At 36.4% G+C, this 19,116-nt stretch overlaps 1 protein-coding gene across 2 annotated transcripts in view; it reads right to left on the bottom strand.

Annotated features, from left to right (window-relative positions):
* Window positions 1-2,257: 2,257 nt before the first annotated feature.
* TRIM33 (tripartite motif containing 33) overlaps window positions 2,258-19,116 on the bottom strand; it is a 120,217-nt gene continuing 103,358 nt past the window's right edge. Inside the window, exons 14-20 of one of the 2 annotated variants that reach the window (XM_066247550.1) lie at window positions 17,904-18,063; window positions 16,025-16,374; window positions 12,417-12,540; window positions 10,654-10,728; window positions 8,720-8,872; window positions 7,265-7,315; window positions 2,258-7,185 (exon numbers count right to left, since the gene is read on the bottom strand). In XM_066247550.1, the coding sequence (XP_066103647.1) occupies window positions 6,973-7,185; window positions 7,265-7,315; window positions 8,720-8,872; window positions 10,654-10,728; window positions 12,417-12,540; window positions 16,025-16,374; window positions 17,904-18,063 (1,126 nt within the window). In that variant the 3' untranslated portion in view covers window positions 2,258-6,972. The remainder of the gene's footprint in view (window positions 7,186-7,264; window positions 7,316-8,719; window positions 8,873-10,653; window positions 10,729-12,416; window positions 12,541-16,024; window positions 16,375-17,903; window positions 18,064-19,116) is intronic. The other variant, XM_066247551.1, reaches the window with a different exon arrangement.

Here is a 19,116-nt window from a genome sequence, read left to right as displayed (position 1 = left end):
TAACTATCCTCATTTCACAAATAATCAAAGTGAGACAGTTCATGCAGGTACCTCGTAAACCTGTTTACCATTTTAAACCAAAGGGTTCAAACCAGTCTACCCATTGGTCAAAACCCATGCTTTTCCACTACACAAAATTAATCAGAAAAGGTAGCAATCTGGAAGTTCCATTCTGATGTTTCAGAGTGGTCCTTCATCTATCGCAGCGGTTAGGTTCCAGAACACCCCCCCCCCCCGCAATAGCCGAAAATCCACGAAGTGCGACCTTATATTTTATTTATATAAATATATATTTTAAGGCTTTACAAACCCTCCCCACATTCTTATAAATCTTTCCCACACTCCTATTAACCCTTCCTATGCTCTTAAACACTTTCTACACTTAACCCTATGTAATTTTAACAACATATAAAATTCTATATGGGTACTCACCAGTGAATATACTACAACTTGAATGATGAAGAGGATGATGAATTAGCTGTGCAGTACTGATGACAATGAAGGTGATGAAATGAATGTACTGTGCAGCCAAGAACATTACAGCTCATCTGCTGTATGCTACATATTTTATTTTTATTCTTTTAATGTTCTAATTAATATTCTTAGTTTTCAATTTTCAGCCTAGAAAATGCTTATTTTATTGCAAAAATAATAAAAATAATATATAAAAATACCTATATACTTCAAAATCCTGATACTGTATAGCAAAAAATCTGTGATACAAAATTAGATATACACAATTTAAAAATCCACAATACAGTGAGACCTCTGTATTGTGAACCAAGATATGAAGAGGGACGACTGTACTTGGTTATTCATGACCATAACTTATGTATAAGCTAAAAAACCCCACCAAAATAAAATTTCTTAAAAAAACAATCTAACACTCAACCATTCATCCAACCCACTATACTCTTGCTGCTGCTCAAAATGGAACAGCTCTTCCCAAGGTCATTTGTGGCTTCCCGACTGCTCAACTCAATAGCCACTTCATTTTTATTTCATCTCTTACTCTAACACTTGATATCACTGATAACTCACACCCCTTCTTGAAACCTTTTTCTCTTGTTTTCCATTTTATATAGTTCTTGGGCTTTCTTCCATGACTAACCCATAGTCTGCTGGGAAGTCTTTTCTTTTTTGTACTCCTTAAATGTTTCTTCAACCATCCTACGTATTTTACTCTTCTCATTCTATAAATCTCCTTGGCAGCATCACACTTCTCAAATTTTTTTAGTTTCCAACTTTTATATTGGTGGCTCACCTCTGACAGTTCTTTACTGAAGGCCAATCATATACTATGCATATCCAGTGATGAATAAAAGCTGAGGCTCTTACAGGTCTATTTCAACCCAGGGATTTCACGAGCACCAGAACTGTGGACATCTGCACTTTAATTCTCCACAGGTACTGTAAACTCCCCAAACTGAACCTGCTCCCCTCCACACATAATCTGTTCCTTTCTCCCTTTTACCATTTTAAGAGGTGCTATACGAAATATGCCTTGGGAAACTCCATGGCCTCGATCACTGGTCTATTTTACTTTCTAAATCTCTAAAATTTAACTGCTATTTTCCAACTCCACTGCCAGGTAGCTAGTTTGGGGCTCACCTGGATTACTCAGAGCTTACAACGGCCTCTCCACTTCCAATCTTCTCTGTAGACCTCCTTCTTCGCAGTTAAAATGATCTTTCAAAAAGGCAACTGATCATGTCAACTCTTCAAGCCCCATTCTGCTTAAAATTCTTCAAGGGCTCCTTGTTGCCCTCAATATAAACCCCAAATCCTTTAATATGATTTTCAGGAAACTGTGCTTGAAAATGACTCTCCTCAGTTCTCCTGTTTAGTATTTTCCTACTCCAACTTAACCTCTATTCCAGCCAAACTGAACTTTTCAGGTCCTGAAATAGTAACACCTTCTCTTTCATTTTCAGGCTTCTGTATATTTTAGTCTCTTTTCACTCTCTCTTTGGCTGGCCCAGTTTCATCTTTTCTGAGTGAAAGAGATCACCTCCCTGACCAACGAAGTGTGGGGTTAGAGTCTTTTGTATGTGTTCCTGCCATATTCTGAGTTCATCTCTATCGTAGCACTATGCACTCATCATCCCCACAGAGTAAAGCACGTAGGGGGAGGGCAGGGACTGTGCTTACCTTGTTCACTACTAACTAATCTCCAGTGCCTGCATATAGTATATACAGTTTTAATTAATTTAAATGATTAAGTCTCAACTCAATGAGGAACAAAAAAAGAAATTCATTTGAAAACTTTTTCAATTTTCTAATTTAATAGAAATAACCAAAACAATGTGGCTTTCAAACAAGGCTTTAAACTAATCTAATACAACTTCTACAACACATTCCAGAGCATTATAACAAGAAATATTTACAGGCAGCTAATGTATTAAATAACCGTGAAAAGAAAATCTTGCTTGCATTACACACCAGCAAAAAACACAGGAATGGAACAATTATAAACTGCAACCTTGTTTTAAAAAATTAAATATGATTATTTAGAGAATACAATACCACAGAAACAGCACTTTTTCTTTAAGAATCATACTGAACTGTAATGAATTATGTGCAAAAGTAATAGTTGTGGTGGTAGTAGTAATAGTAGTAGTAATAATAAAAACAAGGGAAAAAGACCAGTTGAAATACTGGAAGCAAGGAACTCGTAAGGCTGTGAATTTAACCCTTTAGTGTGTCAGTATTCTACATAGAAAATTAACAGGCTTTCAGATTGCACAAATCTTCTTTGATAGGCTTATATACATCTTTCACTGTGACTTAAAACATAGTAAATGCCTACATTTTTCAGACCAGGAGCAGACATGCATTTCGTTCTTCAAACTGAAATCTGGGCCACACTGGAAGGGGAATATTGCAGTGGCACTTAGAAACCTTTTCTGTGCCTTCCCATATACAAATTTTGTGAATTTAAAAGAAAAGCATTTTTAATTTTAAAGATCGCTTACTAGAAAACATAAACTTAACTTTGTACATTTTGTAGTTTGATTATGACAAATATATCCAAATGGACTTATTTTTGAAGACAATTTTGTTTCTCCAATACAATAAAAAAATATATAAAAGACCACAAAGGCAAACACAAAGAACATGGAAGAAATGCTATACATGCATTCTGACCAAGTAAAAGAAACCATTATATCCCAGAGTACATGTTGAAATCTCGAAATTTCTGTGTAAACTGAGGCATATAAATTTTTTTTCTTAAAAAAGTACCTTCAATTTTTTACTTAAACACCAGCTACTTTTAAAAATATATGCAAATTTCCCCAATTTTTAAAATAAAATGCCACAATATATTGTCATTAGCTCCAGCATACATTTAATTTTCTTAATTTTTAAAAGATAAACTGGGTGATATGCATACAAACTTTCCTATAAAATCACCATCCAGGGTAGGATTACGACATGCTTAGGCAACAGACTTAAAGCAGTGTTATTGCTTTATCAAAGAGGAGACAACCGGGAGAAATAAAAGGGAACACCTAGGTCAGGTACATGAGCAAACTGTGATACACCTTGAAAACCTTGGATCACCTTCAGCAGATTAATACAGATGGTATGGATTAAGAATTCATAGTATGAAGAATTCGAGTGTTTCGATTAGGAGTTGGGGTGGATAAATTTTATAAAGCTACTCTCTGATCCAACGCTGATTATACAAGTAAGCAGTGCTAACAAGAAGTGAGCTTTTCATCCTTTCTGAGTTCCACGTGAGTGGGAGCAGGTAAGGAAGGGACTTAGAGAGCCAGCGCCAGGACGCCACAGCACCTACTCCCATGTTGGAGACTGAGAGACTAATAACATCTGGTGGGCCACAATCCAAGGGCATAGTCAGAACACCTAAATCTATTAACTTATTAATATTAATCACTAATAATTACAAGGCAGGATACCTGCCGAGGCAACTGATAAATCTACAACTTGAACACTATAAACCTTTTGCTTCTATTTAAAAACGTATTTCTTTGGATTAATGAAAAATTTATAAAAACTGTTACAACAAAAAGTGAGAATTAACTGACTTTAAAATTTATTTTAAATTCCCTTATATAAGAAATAGAAGTCAGAAAGTACCTTATTGATTTCAAAAAGGATAATTTAAACAATGGAGCCAATGCCAGATCATGTCTCTGTGTCCTGATCTCCACACAGAGCATGATCTCCACCCTAACCATCTGGAAGGAGCATGTGTTCCCACCGCCCAGCTTCCTCCAGTGAATCACTCAGCGAAATAGACACATCCAGGCGGCTGAACAGCCTAAGGAACACTTTGCTCTTGGTGCTCTGACAGGACACAGAAACTGAAATATAATGGAAACTTTGTAAGCTTTTAAGGAAACATTTTAACATTTCCAAATCTAAACTACTGCCTTGTAAAGAAGAAGACAAATACCAGAGAGTTACCAAAACAAAATGCCTTCAGGAACCGATAATTCAGTATTTGTCTTTTAAAACTTAATAGGAAAACGTATGTCTAAATATCAATTTAAGTTTTATACTTTTGAACAGTTTTATTAGACAATGCTGAACAGATCAGTTTAGAAACAGTGCAAGAAAAGGTGTTAAATGAAATCTAAAGTAAACACTTTCATTTAATGTAATTTATTGATAACAATTAATGATAATTCCTTAGTATGAATTATCTTCTGTTAACAAAAATGGAGCCTAGTAAAAGTTGACAATAAAGTGGCTTTTTAAGAACCAATCTTCAAACAAAGGGGAAAAAACCATCTCACACACAAATGTCCTTAAGGGAACACATTTATCTTTTAAGGCTCCAAATACTGAGAAATAAATTTTTACTTAAAATTTTGTTTTCTTCTCTCATTGGTAGAAACTATATATAACTTATTATCCAATCATCATGAAATAGAAAAGTGTAATATACTAGATAAAAGGAATCCCTTTCCAAAAATGTGCCCGTAGGGACATCTCCTGATAAACTGAAATCATAAATGTTGTAGGAAAGAGGGAAATGAGCATAAGTGATATTTTTAAACGATTTTCTCCCTCTTATAAGTAAACTCTGAAGAATTTGAAGTTTGAGCAAAATGATCAAACAGTTTGGGATATGTTTTTAAGTTTAACTTAGAAGAAAGCTAAAAGAGAAGCCAAAAAGAAGCTCGAGAATGAAATAAACCAACAGCACTAACAAAATCAGTACTGTTTAAATACACCGTCATATTTATGTTTACCCCCCACCACTTATTAAGAAAAGAAAAACAGCCCAAAGGAGTTTGTATAATAATTTCTTTAGAGCGATTTATTTGATTCAAATGCACTAAAAATATTTACTTCTTAGACAATTATGCCAAATAATTTTTTCTGAGTAATCTGCCTGAACTGTTTAAGCTGAATTTTTTAAAAGGCAAAATGATCTGCCACAAATCTGCTGACATCTGAAAAATATCTAATGGAGCATCTTCTATTTTGGTCACTTTATATTCTAATGTGTCCATATAAAAGTAGGACTAGAATTTTTAATCCAACAAAAGAGAAGCCTGTACACAGTCTAGAACACATGTCTTGGATATGAGCATCACAAATGAAGAGAAGAAAAATGAAACAGAGCCAAGGTGGCGTCTCTGCCGCAGGCGCTGAATTCAGGGTGTGAAGGTGGACTTACTCCAGTAACCATTCAAGTGGGGATTGGCTCATTTTCAGGTTTACTTACAGGTCTCTTCTATGTCCTTTAGGCCCCCAGTCCATGCAAATGTCCCACTTGGTGGACAGATGAGTAATCTAACCCCACCGGGTTTATTTCAATATTTTGATATTTTAATAATAAGCTGCTTCTGAAGATTTTCTGAGAAGTCTGTTCTCTATTAAAATAAGATAGAACCTCAAAATATGAATGTGAACATTAGAAATAGACAGCATATATTACAAATCCATTCTTGATAGGAATATTAGTAAGAATACACATTAGCTTAAAAAACAGGCTCAGCAAATGTTGCTGATCTGCCAGAAGTTTTAGTTCACTATTTACAAATAAGACAAAGTGAAATACAGAAAATTTTACACATTTGGTAGTTGACAGATTACTGTTTGCCAATAGTGGTCTATCAGAAAACTGATACGAAGGAAGACTGGATAAGAGCCAGTAGTCACCTTCTCAATCAAATTTAAATACACAGAAAACTAGATTAATTTTGAAACAAACATTCTGTCTTTCATGGGAATAACTGTATGATTCAGTGATTTGGTTGAGAGGTGCAATTCTGTGGAAGTGTTTCTAGGAAAAGATCATTGTAATTATATATATGATCTGCTACTGGTAAGTTGCCACATTTACTTCAGTGACCATTCAAGTTGATTAAATGATGATCAATGGTCATATGTTTCCTAGACTCCAAGTATGAACAGAAAACTGTTGAGTTCTTAAAACCAATATAAAAACTAAGGCCCAAAGCATAAAATGAGAATACAAGGGTGTGTTTCAATGCACACCTGCACTGACATTAGCAAGGGAATCTGAACAACTTTGATTTTAACTAGAAAACAAGCCGGTGTGGGGGTGTGGCTCTGGGGATGTGGGTAGACGAGGAGGCATGAAAACTGTTTTCAGAACTGTGCACTATGGTCCAAAGAGACAACTGATCAAGTAACATGACCTTCAAGTAGTTACTTGTACCAATCAATCAATATCAAATAATCATCAACATCTGCCAGTTCTAACAATCAGAACTCTTCTCTTTAGTAACAGAAATCTTCATTTCATTTTGCTTTTTATTTTTACTTTTAATGGTGAAAGTAGAGTTCTTTCCCTCTTTCTTGACAAGAATGTGTTTTTTGTCCATTATTTCAATCTAATACTGTGTAAAAGCTATCAGCTTCTTCAAGGAGGTGCCCACTGTAGGCAGGATATTCCAGCAACACTTAAATAAAAGTGTATTTTCTTTTTTCTCTCTTTTTAAACAATTGATTTAAGTTCATGTCATTTTACTTTATATGTATTGGTCTGTCATCTGACTTTAGGCGTTTTCTGCGGGGCTGTATAAAGTCTTCATCAGAGTCCTCAGTTACCTCACCATCATCCTCTTCCTGCTCAAACTCTGGCAAAGGTGCGAAGGTCCTGTCTGAGTAGATCTCTGTGAGTTTATCTTCAAAGTACAATGCAACTGCTTTCCCTGCCTGAGCTACTTCTGAATCAGCCTGCAAGCAAAAGATAGGAATATTCACCTATTGGTAATACATATTCCTTCACCAAGTTTGCATGGTCTGAAAAGCTTACCTTCAAATTAATCTCTTGTGTTTCTGCATAAACTTGAACAACTCTCATCATCTAAAAAGGACACCAGAGTCAAAAAAAAAAGGGAAATTATAATCCTTTCTAAAGTTATAAACTGCATAGGATTGGCGACAAAAGTCAGCCATACTAGGGGGAACAGATTATAAGTACTATGACCAGTTTTTAAATGCTTTCTAAAATTCTAAAGAACACGGAACCACTTTCTTTACGAAGTTTTATAATGCTACTGTGAAGCCTCAATCATTGTCTCAAATTCTGAATTACTAAATTGCTCAATCCAAATAGAAATTGGTCTGAATACATTAATCTATTTAAGAGAAATTTATCTGTGAAATGAATAATGTAAGAAATGTTGCTTTTAAAAATCTGCCAAACTTTCAACAAACCACTTAATCAGAACTCCATTCATATGTCAATTTTTCAATCATAAATTATTTAACTATTACTAAAGCAGATAAAATGGACCTCTCTTCCTGGTAAATGTTAGCGATAGTTCATAAAAGCTTATTTATTTAAAATAACCTAAGTGGATTAGAAAATAAGACAAAAAAGTTTGGGACTTGTATTAATTTAACTTCGAGTAGAGTTTTTACTGTCCTCTGTGGCATACTGCTATTAAGGTGACTAGACTTTTCACCTACTAACTTTTTAAAGAATTTTACAGTCACTTAGATGCTTCCAGAGGCAGCTATGACTACATTTTAAATGATTCAATGTGATTTATTTTAGTAACAATCATAGGCACCCAAATTTTATTAGCAATAAAGATGAGATTTTAATATCTTTTTAAAGATTTTGTGACTCCTCACCCAATTCCATTTTTTTCTTATAATAATGAAAATTTTCCTTAATAATAGAATTGACTTTTCCCAAAGATAACCAAATTATTTCCTTGAAGGAGGTATATTTCATTTTTTTAAGATATCGATAAAAAAGCCTAATCCTCAACAAATATACAACCAAAGTTAATAAAAGTCACATTGCTGAGATCCAAAAACTCAACAGTATATACTCTGGACTACTATTCAAACTGAGCCACCAGAGATTAGTTTATGATTTTAAGGTTCTACATTTATATGGTCACTGTTACAAATGCCTTTCCTAAATGTACCCAAAATGTAGGCTGTTTATAATCATTCCCCACAACATATACTTAACTATAGACTATGTTCATATTTATCTCAATCCTCAACTTGTTCATGAAGGGACATTCAATGATATTCCTAATTTATATTTAAGTGTATACTTCAAATTATACACAGTAAACTTTCTTCTTTGGAGCTGTGGATGAAACTTTTACTTTTGACAAATGAAGCAGGAAAAAAGTTTTAAATCAAATTAGAAAAATCACTTGTCAGGAAAAGCAAAATCCAAACAAAATAAGCAAGCCAACAAAAACTAATAATCCAATACTCTATAGTTTGGAAACTAACATACTTCATTAAACCTTTCACAGTTCTTGAAGATCAAGCGAACGTCAGCCACAAAGTCATCTGGGACTTGGTAGTGTTGGGAATGTTTTTTCTGAAGCTTCTTTTTCACTGTGGATAAATCCATTGGTTTCTTTATAATTTTATAGTAGTTTGGTATCTAAAAAAAACAGATAAATACGGCCAGATAAGGATTCTCCAAAATTGCCAAACTATTTAATTGAAAATGTATATAAATTTTAGAAAAAAGAAAAGTTCATTATTGAGCCAGCTGCTTAAAAATTTTGGGTATAGTGAATATACTTTAAATCTTTGGCCCCAATCATATAAAAATCAAATCATGTTCAAAATGTGTGACTGATTATCTCCATGTTAGTGAAGGGCCCAAAGTTCTATGTTGAGTAAGTAGATTTAGAGAAAGCAAACAGCAAGGCTAGTCAGTCCCTAATGGTCAGGACAAATCATCAGAATTTTATGATTCTTAGAGAGGTTATTTACAAATAGGAAAGAAAAAAAGTTACAAAATGTATTGTTATTACTAGAACACAGTATCTTTTGCAGTGTTTTTCAAACTCCAGTTTTCTAGAAATTCCATGCTGGCTGCAGAAGAGTTAATCACCCTGAAGTGTGAAGATTACAGAGTCTATAACCACTGGGTCTGAAATCTTCATACAACATCAGGATAATTAACTCTTTGAGGACCTGCAGTTGAAAATCACTGTTTTAGAGGATATAACTTTATATCACAAAGTGCTCTGAACATAGCAATAGATAAAGAAAAATTGTAACAACTTCTCCAAAATTTTTTATTAACCATTTAGTGATCATGCTGGGAAGTTTTGCCCCTGCCTTGCCAAAATTTATAGCCATGGGAAATAACTGAATATAAATAAGCTATTTAAATAGTTCATGAAAAGTAATTATTTTAAAGTCATTTTCAACTGTAAAGTACATGAACTTAAAGATAAGACAGATTCCTAATATATGATGATTGCTATTCACACAAAACATCTTCCTTATGTCTAGACCTTTTGTGCTTTAAAACTCATTTCTGAGCCTATGCAGTACACCAGTCTACTATTCAGTACTCATAATAGGTCTGGTATTCAATAATATCTTAGTTGTTGAACTGATGGCTAACAAAATGTGGGTAGCATGTTCTCATCTCCTTTATGATGATGCACTGAGAACCTCTTATACTCCTTTTGCTACAGAACCTTAGAGCCTTTATTTCTTACAAAGTCCCCTTTAAGTTAAAAAGCACTGATTTGCAAAATTTTTCGTATTTTCTTAAATCTTGACTTTTCATAAAAGGGGGCTTATGAAGGCAGGGCCAGTGTGAAAGATTCCATTTTACATGTTTACTCAAATTAATACTTACACAGATTGTTTTCTCTCCAACGTATGGAGCCTAGAATCATAGAACTAGAATCTTAGAATAATTGAGTCCAATACTCCCACTGCAAAGTTTGAAAAGGCAAAAAAATTATGTACTTTTCCCAAAGTTAAGGGTAGCTAGTGACAAAACTTAAAGAAGTTGTCTTCTGACACCTGGGTTCAAGATTATTTCCATTATACCTGTATCCTTTACATCCATCTTAACAGTAAAAGAGGACATGAAAATCAACTTTGTTAAGTTTTCATCACAGCAACAAAATCTTTTAAAACAAACTGAAATTTTAACAAGTGAATCTCACATCCTTTGGCTCTACTAAAATTTCTAATTAATAAGAAATACCTAAAATGTTATTGGTACTATGCTAAAACATTTTACGCAGGTTGTCATGTATAACCCTCAAAAGAACCCAATGAGGGAAGAAACGGTATTAGGAAAGAAAACTGCAGCCTTGGAGAGGTTGAGGAGATTACTCCAGAAGCCTGAGTTTTAACACAAGGAGTCTAACATCTTCACAAGGGAGGTATATAAGGTAAACAACTCACCGAAGCAGGAACTGGCTCCTGGAATTCAATACTTAATTCATGACAGTACAGGTAAAGCAGAAGACGTTCACATTTCTGGCCCCCCAAAAAAGAAAGGAAAACCCCTAATAAGTTTTCTTCAACTAACAAGATATTCTTGAGAATAAGAACTTCATCACAATCAAGTATTATTACAACTTGAACAGCAGCCTCCTGCATACTAGCTCTCCAACTAAACATACACCCAAAGAAAACTGCCTTGTTTCCCAGTTTTGCGACTATCGTCTTTTCTATTTTAAATAAACTTATCAAAGACAGAATGCCTTTGTTCCGATCTGCTAATGAAGGTAACTTATCTACTATTAACTCAACTATTTATACACATGGAAAGGAGTCAGAAAAGCAACCTACAGCATTTTATACAACAATCTATAGATTACTTAGTAATCTATAAATTAGCACTGTTGCTACTCATTGTAATTCTCTGAGGCAGGCCGGACATGTGATATTATTTCTTTTCTTGAAATGATTCCACTCAGGTTTAAAATTAAATAAAAATTATCTGTGTCTTCTCAATACAATTCTAGAATTTTTTTACACAATCAGAAATAAATTGAAATGCATATTACATTTATAGTTTTCATGTGCTTAAAATTCTTTAATATGAAGTATGTATGCTCTAAACACATACCTTCTCTTCACAGAGTGGAGGAGGGATTTTGTAAGTATATATACACTATACATAGAATTAAAGCCCAACATAATTGTAATTGACCACAGAACTATGGGAAAGATATTTTGTCTTTGGAGATCAGACTATGGACCACATGAGCAGAAATCAAACTGAAGTGAGGAGAGGATTTTAGATTCTATTTTTAAAAGGATGAGAAGCTACTAGAGGATTTTAAGCAGGAAAGTAATAGCCTTATTTATATTAAAAAAAAACACAACACTATGAAAAAATTAAAAAAGAGAGAGAGACTGTAAGGGGGCAAAGGCAGAACCAGGGCGTCCAGTCAGGGAAGAGAGTATTCCAACAGTGCAGAGGGCTGCCTCACAAGGTAATGGTTAGGCGAAGTAAGAAAATAATATTACAGCCATTCTTGATTCTTTTATTTCTCAGACATTTCTGGCTTGAGCAATAGTGGTAAATGATGTGAAATACTGGGGGAGAAGTGCAGTTTTTTTATTGGCTTATTTACTGCTTTAGTTTTTTGGGTTTTTTGTTTTTTTTTTGGTGACAGAGACAGATATGGACAGGCACACAGGAAGGGAGAGAGATGAGAAGCATCAATTCTTCATTGTGGCTCCGTAGTTGTTCATTGATTGCTTTCTCATATGTGCTTTGACGGGGGGGGGGGGGGGGGGGGGGGCCTATAGTAGACCAAGTGACCCTGTGCTCAAGCCAGCGAGCTGTGCTCAAACCAGATGTGCCTGCGCTCAAGCTAGCAACCTCAGGGTTTTGGACCTGGGTCCTCTGTGTCCCAGTCTGATGCTGTATCCACTGTGCACCGCCTGGTCAGGCTGCTTTTGCTTTTTGAAGAAGACGATTAAGTCAAGATTTTGGTTGGGACATGTTCAGTATGAGAAAGCTGGATGTAAAGAGTCTAGAGCTAAGGGCTAGAGATAAAGACTTCAGAAGTCATCAATACACCATCAGATGGGGAGATTAAAAATGAAAATGTATCAGGTTACATGTACATTATTACATTAAAAATAAAAAAGAGTAAAGCAAGACAACTACAGGATCCTTAACAATACACACCTACTTAACTGCCACTTACCCTTTGGTCCACAGGGCTTAATCCCTGTGCAGTTTTCCCCTTCTTACTATGCTGCAAATTGTCACAATCATATTCTACTTCTGGTTTCCCAATGTCTCTGCAAAATGTGCATATCCAATCCCCACTAAAGAAGAAAACAGGCAATTAGTCCACATAATTATAACAAAATCCACTCTACGGAAGCTAATACCTGGAGGTTAAGACTCTTATTTGTTTTTCTTTCTTTTCCAGTTCTTTTTTTGGGGGAGAAAGATGCTATTCTTGTCAAATCTCATCAAGTGAAGTTGTATGATAGAAACTTCCCAAAACTTTCCCCAGTCATTCTTTAGTTGATTACCTTCTGGAAAGCAATACAAAACCGGTGTTGGCATTCAAAAGGGATCTTTTCATAGCACAAAGTTGATAATCAGTGCTTGCAGCATAAGACCAATTCTCAGGCCCCAGTAAGCACAATGACCCCATAGTCACAAACAAGCTAAGAGTAATTTCTCAGGTATCCTGTACTGTTTTAGCATATATTAAACATGCCAAAAATAAAAGAGCTCTTTTTTCATGGCCAGTCAAAAGTCTAGAATGCACTGCATGCCTACATGCACAGGAGAGCATGTGTGTGCGTGCGAGTGTGCACATATGCCCTTTATCTTTTAAATCTGCTGTCTATAGTTTGTTTACATCAAGATTTCTATCAAACCATAAATTCCAATGAGTTATTCATATTCATTCTCCCCCTTTTCTACTACATAATTAAGTTCTAAGTCTAGAGACTATACTAATGTGTGCCAACAGTTTCAATTCCTTCCGAAGCATCTGTTTTTGAGAGAAAGCATTCAGTAGCAAAATTCTAATGTTCCAGCAGATATTACTATTCAAAGAAAAATATGAAAAGCCTTTATTTCAAAACCAAAATACCAATGCTTTTCTTTTCTAAAAGAGTAAAGAAAAAGAAGGCCTTATTGCATCTTTGGCAAATGACTATCCTTCCCAAGATTTAAGTAAGAATTATAATTCTTTTCAAAAAGAGCAATATTAATCAACTAAATCACTGATTCCCAGAACTAAGCAGGAATATAAAATGTTTATCCATAGACAGAAAAGAGGCTGGGTTTTCCCAAGAACACTGGTTTTACTCTCACTTAAAAAGAAACAGAGGGGTGAGGGCTGGGAAAGGGCGAAGGCTGAAAGCAAGAAGTATGACTCTCCTCTTTCATGGTCTCTGAAATCAACCAAAGATGAAACTGTGCAAATATAAAATGTTTTATGGAAGGAAGAAAAAGAGTTCTTCTAAAACAAACTGTACCACTTATAGATGCAGACAATAACCCCTAAAAATGTATGAACTGCCCAAAGTGATTAATTAGTTCACTCAGAGTTACAGCTGGACCACAGATTCTGCAACCCAGCCCAGCGCAGCTGTCCCACTGCACCAGCAGGTACCTCAGCTTGCCCTGGGCGTTCACCAGTGTATCCTCTAATGCTTGAAACCAGATTTAGCTGCTATGATGTTAAATAAACTGACGACAATGCTCTTTATTTATTTTATCCCCCAAATTATTCACTTTTTCAAAAATTGATTTTAGAGAGAGAAGAAGAGAGAGAGGCAAAGAGAGAGAAAAAGACATTAATCTGTTGTTCCACCCATTTATTCGTTCACCGGTTGACTCCTGAATGTGTCCTGACTGGGGATCAAATCCACAACCTTGGCGTATAAGGATGATGCTCCAACCAACTGAGCTACCCGGGCCAGGGCTATTTACTTTTAAATACGTAAAATAAGTCTATTCCAAAGTGAATGACTGCAAGACATTCCAACCACATCAAAGGAAAAAGATGAGAAATCTGCACACAGTGCCTTAGATAGGCCCTAGCAATTCTCGGCTTCCGGTGATCATGAGGAAACTATTTCTAAAATAATTCAAGGCCCTGGCAGGTTTGCTCAGTGGTCGAGTATCAGCCCGGCATGTGGAAGTCCCAGGTTTGATTCCTGGCCAGGGCACACAGGAGAAGCGCTCATCTGCTTCTCCACCCCTCTACCTCTCCATTCTCTCTCTCTCTGTCTTCCCCTCCCACAGCCAAGGCTCCATTGTAGCAAAGTTGGCCCATGCACTGAGGATGGTTGCATGGCCTATACCTCAGGCACTAGAATGGCTCCGATTGCAGAGGACCAAGGCCTCAGAGGGGCTGAGCATCGCCCCCTGGTGGGCATGCCAGGTGGATCCAGGTCAGGCATATGCAGGAGTCTGTCTCTCTGCCTCCCCCACACCCCACCCCCACTTCTCACTTCAAAAAAATATTAAGAAAGGCCCTGGCCGGTTGGCTCAGTGGTAGAGCGTCGGCCTGGCATGAGGGGGACCCGCGTTCGATTCCCGGCCAGGGCACATAGGAGAAGCGCCCATTTGCTTCTCCACCCCCTCCTCCTTCCTCTCTGTCTCTCTCTTCCCCTCCCGCAGCCAAGGCTCCATTGGAGCAAGGATGGCCCGGGCGCTGGGGATGGCTCCTTGGCCTCTGCCCCAGGCGCTAGAGTGGCTCTGGTTGCTGCGGAGCGACGCCCCGGAGGGGCAGAGTGTCACCCCCTGGTGGGCGTGCCGGGTGGATCCCAGTCGGGCGCATGTGGGAGTCTGTCTGACTGTCTCTCCCTGTTTCCAGCTTTAGAAAAATACAAAAAAATAAAAAAATAAAAAAATAAAAAATAAAATAAAATAAAAAATATTAAGAAAATACAGTAATTCAAGACACTGAAGGCATTTTTACAAAGCTGTTTTTCCTTTAAAATGCCTTCTGAGAGCTTTCAAACACTAAAAGAGTAAGTTTGGGTAAGATCCAACAGAGGCCATAAAACTAAATAGTATTCATAAATAGAATCATAATTGCAGACCCTATGAAAACTGATGGCAATAGATAAAAAAAAATTCAGCTTCAAGAGGAAATCTACTTTCTCTAACACCTCAGATACTTGCTCCTCATAACCTAGAGTTTTATCTAATTTATTTACATTAACTATAAACTATAATCCAGGAAATGGTCTATATTTTATCATTAATGCATAATTCAGCTCTTGGACATTTTATCTTTCAGCTATTAGTTTCTCTAGAACAGGGGTAGTCCACCTTTTTATACCTACCGCCCACTTTTGTATCTCTGTTAGTGGTAAAATTTTCTATCCGCCCATGAGTTCCACAGTAATGGCAATTTATAAAGTAGAGAAGTAACTTTACTTTATATAATTTATAAAGCAGAGTTACAGCAAGTTAAAGCATATAATAATTACTTACCAAGTACTTTACGTCAGATTTTTGCTAAGTTTGGCAGAATAAATCTTTATAAAACAACTCACTATAGTTAAATCTCTTTTTATTTATACTTTGGTTGTTTCGCTACCGCCCACCATGAAAGCTGGAGCGCCCCCTAGTGGGGGGGACCACTAGTGGTAGGGACTGGGTTGACTACCACTGCTCTAGAAGGTAACACCAAAGGAATAACAGGCCCCTGTTTTACAGAAATACTATGTATGAATGGGCCAAGAAGGCTATCTACCCTGAATAACTTCCGGGGTATTTTTTTTAAGCTTATAAAACTAAAACAACTAAAAAAATCAATTCTATCACTGGTACCTTGGAAAGCTAAGAAGTGTTGGAACATGACAAGTTAGATGAAAGACCTTTGGACATTTTTCACAGCACAAGAGATCCCCTCCATTCTGGCAGACAGCACACCAGTCTTCATTTGGGTCATCATCTTTGCTGCTGCCATCTCCTCCCATTCGTGCCGACCTGTGCATGAAGCTTCGAATCGAGGACTTTCCGTTGACGAGGCTGCTGAGCCCTGACTGCTTGCAGCTCTCATTGGTATCTGTAGGCTCAGTTTTCACGTGGTTTTCCAGACCTGGTAATGGATCCAACTCACTCTCTAAATGCAGGCTGGTTGAGAGAGGTGGTGTCAAACTACTCTCAGGACTGCTCAACTAAAAGAGAACAAGGACAAATTCTTAAAGAATCATTTCATCGTTATCATTTGCAGTGTATGTGTGTGGTTAAAACTTATGTCAACAGGTATACAAATACACCGACCTAACTTAAAATCATTTTGGAAATCGCATCAGTGACATAAAGGAATGAAACTCACCTCAAAATTATTTAGGCATGCGAATTTATGATTTTAGGGAGCAGTCTCTGTAATACTGGTTCTCTCAAACAGTAAGGAAATTAATTTTACAGTTAGGTACACGGGTTGGGAAGTGAGCATAGGGTTATACTTTTCCTACAGTCAACTGACTTTGGTGTGTATATATAAATACATTTTTTAAAAAAAATTTTATTTATTCATTTAGCAAGAGAGGGAGAGAGAGACATATAGGAAAATCAATCTGTTCCTGTATGTTCCTTGATCAGGGATTGAACCGGCAACCTCTGTGCTTTGGAATGATGCTCTAACCAACTGAGCTATCCGGCCAGGGCTGACTTTGGTACAGTATTTTTCTCTCAAGAATCTGTTGCATAGCTTTTGAAAAGCATTCTGAAATATTTTTCTACCCACTTATTACTCTATAAATATAGAGAAATTATGACAATGTAAAAAAGAAATCCTTTACCCTGTTTTGGGGGATACTTTCCAAACTAAGTTCTGGATGAAGAGGTGCACTGCTCCAAACCCAAGGCTAAATGTGCTGCTCTCTGAATCTACATACACTACATTCTACAGACTTTTTTTTTTAATTTTAATTTTTTATTTTATTTATTCATTTTTTAGAAGAGGGGGAGAGAGAGAGAGAAAGAGAGAGAGAGAGAGAGAGAGAGAGAGAGAGAGAAAGGGGGGAAGAGCAGGAAGCATCAACTCCCATATATGCCTTGACCAGACTAGTGCAGGGTTTTGAACCGGCAACCTCAGTGTTCCCAGGTCGACGTACATACACTACATTCAATATAGACAGTAGCCCGAGCCGAAATTTCTATGTGCCAACTGTACATAAAATGAAACCTGGGCAACAGAAATTTCTTAACAGAGAGGAACTTGTACCTTCTTTTACCCTGTATTACAAATTCTATAGTGTTTCATCTGGGAACTCTAAAATGGTAAATAGTTCATAAGCTAAAGGCAATCTTCCCACCACAAAACTCTTTGTTAAACTTTTTTGATGTCAGCAGTCTCAATTCTGCACTTACAGGTCCAGAAAAACAGCCAAGGATCATTTGTAGCCTGAGACTCAATGTGACTATTGAGATGGTTAATAAATTCAGAGTAAGACAGAACCCGATTTAGAATCATAGCAAAAGTACTGACCAATTATAAACTGAAAGATAATTTGAAATGAGTTCTTAATTATGTCTTTTCTGATTAATTACAGCTACCACTTTGAGAAGCTGAGTTAGAAAAAGAGACATCTGGCTAGTACCAGACATAAAACTCAGACATAAATAAGTGTTCACAGAGTGCCACTCGGTCCACCACACACAGCGATGGAAGAGTCCATGCCAGAGCCCAGCGGGACTTTACCATGCAGGCACTCCTCCTGCCGTCCTCTGTCTTCTCCTGCTTCACGGCTCCTGAAAAGCTACATATTTCATCCTCAGTCCCAGGTTCTTGCTTGACCTTCACTTGATCAGACTTGAAACTAAGACCTGTCTTCTCAGCAGTTCTTCCTGATGACCCACAGCTAATAAAAAACAACAAAGGCCACATATGTTTGTGGTATATATAAAAGTAACATTCATTAACATGAAACAATAGACAGTTAATTAACTTAAAGATGATAAGGACACTTTACAATGGTGTTAAGAAAAGTGTGGTATAAACTTAGCTTCCAATTCTTAAAAATGCAGATCAAACTTTCATACGACCTTAAAAATACATATTATGGTCTCAGGCATTTACTCATGTAAAAAGTCTAGTAAACAATCACTTTTCCAGGCTAATTGTACAGAATGTCAGTGATTGTTTCTCTCAATAGCAGTAGTTTCAATTCTTCTCTACCCCCAAACACCTAAAGAAAATCTGGTTCATGAAGCCTCCTCAATGGAATTGCTACTTCAGTTTTTGAAGGTGGGGGACTGGGAAAAGAGGATAACAAACAGTAAACACCAGGAATGTCCTTATTTGAAATCAATGTAATGATGATACCTGACTAATCCAGACCACGAAGCAAAACCACTTGCAAGAGAAGTGAATAACTGGTAAGACTATGTTATTTCTAAGAATAAACATGTTTTTTCACTCAATTTATATATTTCTTCTGAAAGTATTGATTATTAAAGTATAAGTAAAAAGTCAAGCAAGTGTTTAAAAGGACCAGTCTTCAAAATGCATATTCACACACACAAAAAAAATTCATATATAAATCTTTCTTTCATTATACTATTTAAAATTAAAGAGTAAAAATCCATCACCATTACTGTATTTTTAAAAAGATTTTATATATTTATTTTAGAGAGAAGAGGGAGAGAGAGAGAAGGAGAGAGAGAAGGGGAGAGGAGCAGGAAGCATCAACTCTCATATGTGCCTTGACCAGGCAAGTTCGGGGTTTTGAACCGGTGACCTCAGTGTTCCAGGTAGATGCTTTATCCACTGCACTACCACAGGTCAGGCTATATTTTATCTTAAAACACACTCTCTCCCCCACCCATCCCCATTTCTTAGTTTTGTCCACCAAAAAGACAAAAGAAACAATGATCAATTCAGGAATGAGTACCCCTAGTACCCAGAAAATTAT

Source organism: Saccopteryx bilineata, chromosome 11 (genome assembly GCF_036850765.1).
Source record: "Saccopteryx bilineata isolate mSacBil1 chromosome 11, mSacBil1_pri_phased_curated, whole genome shotgun sequence".
Lineage (NCBI taxonomy): Eukaryota > Metazoa > Chordata > Mammalia > Chiroptera > Emballonuridae > Saccopteryx > Saccopteryx bilineata.
Note: the sequence above shows the minus strand (reverse complement) of the source record. Positions and strands in the feature narration are given on the sequence as shown.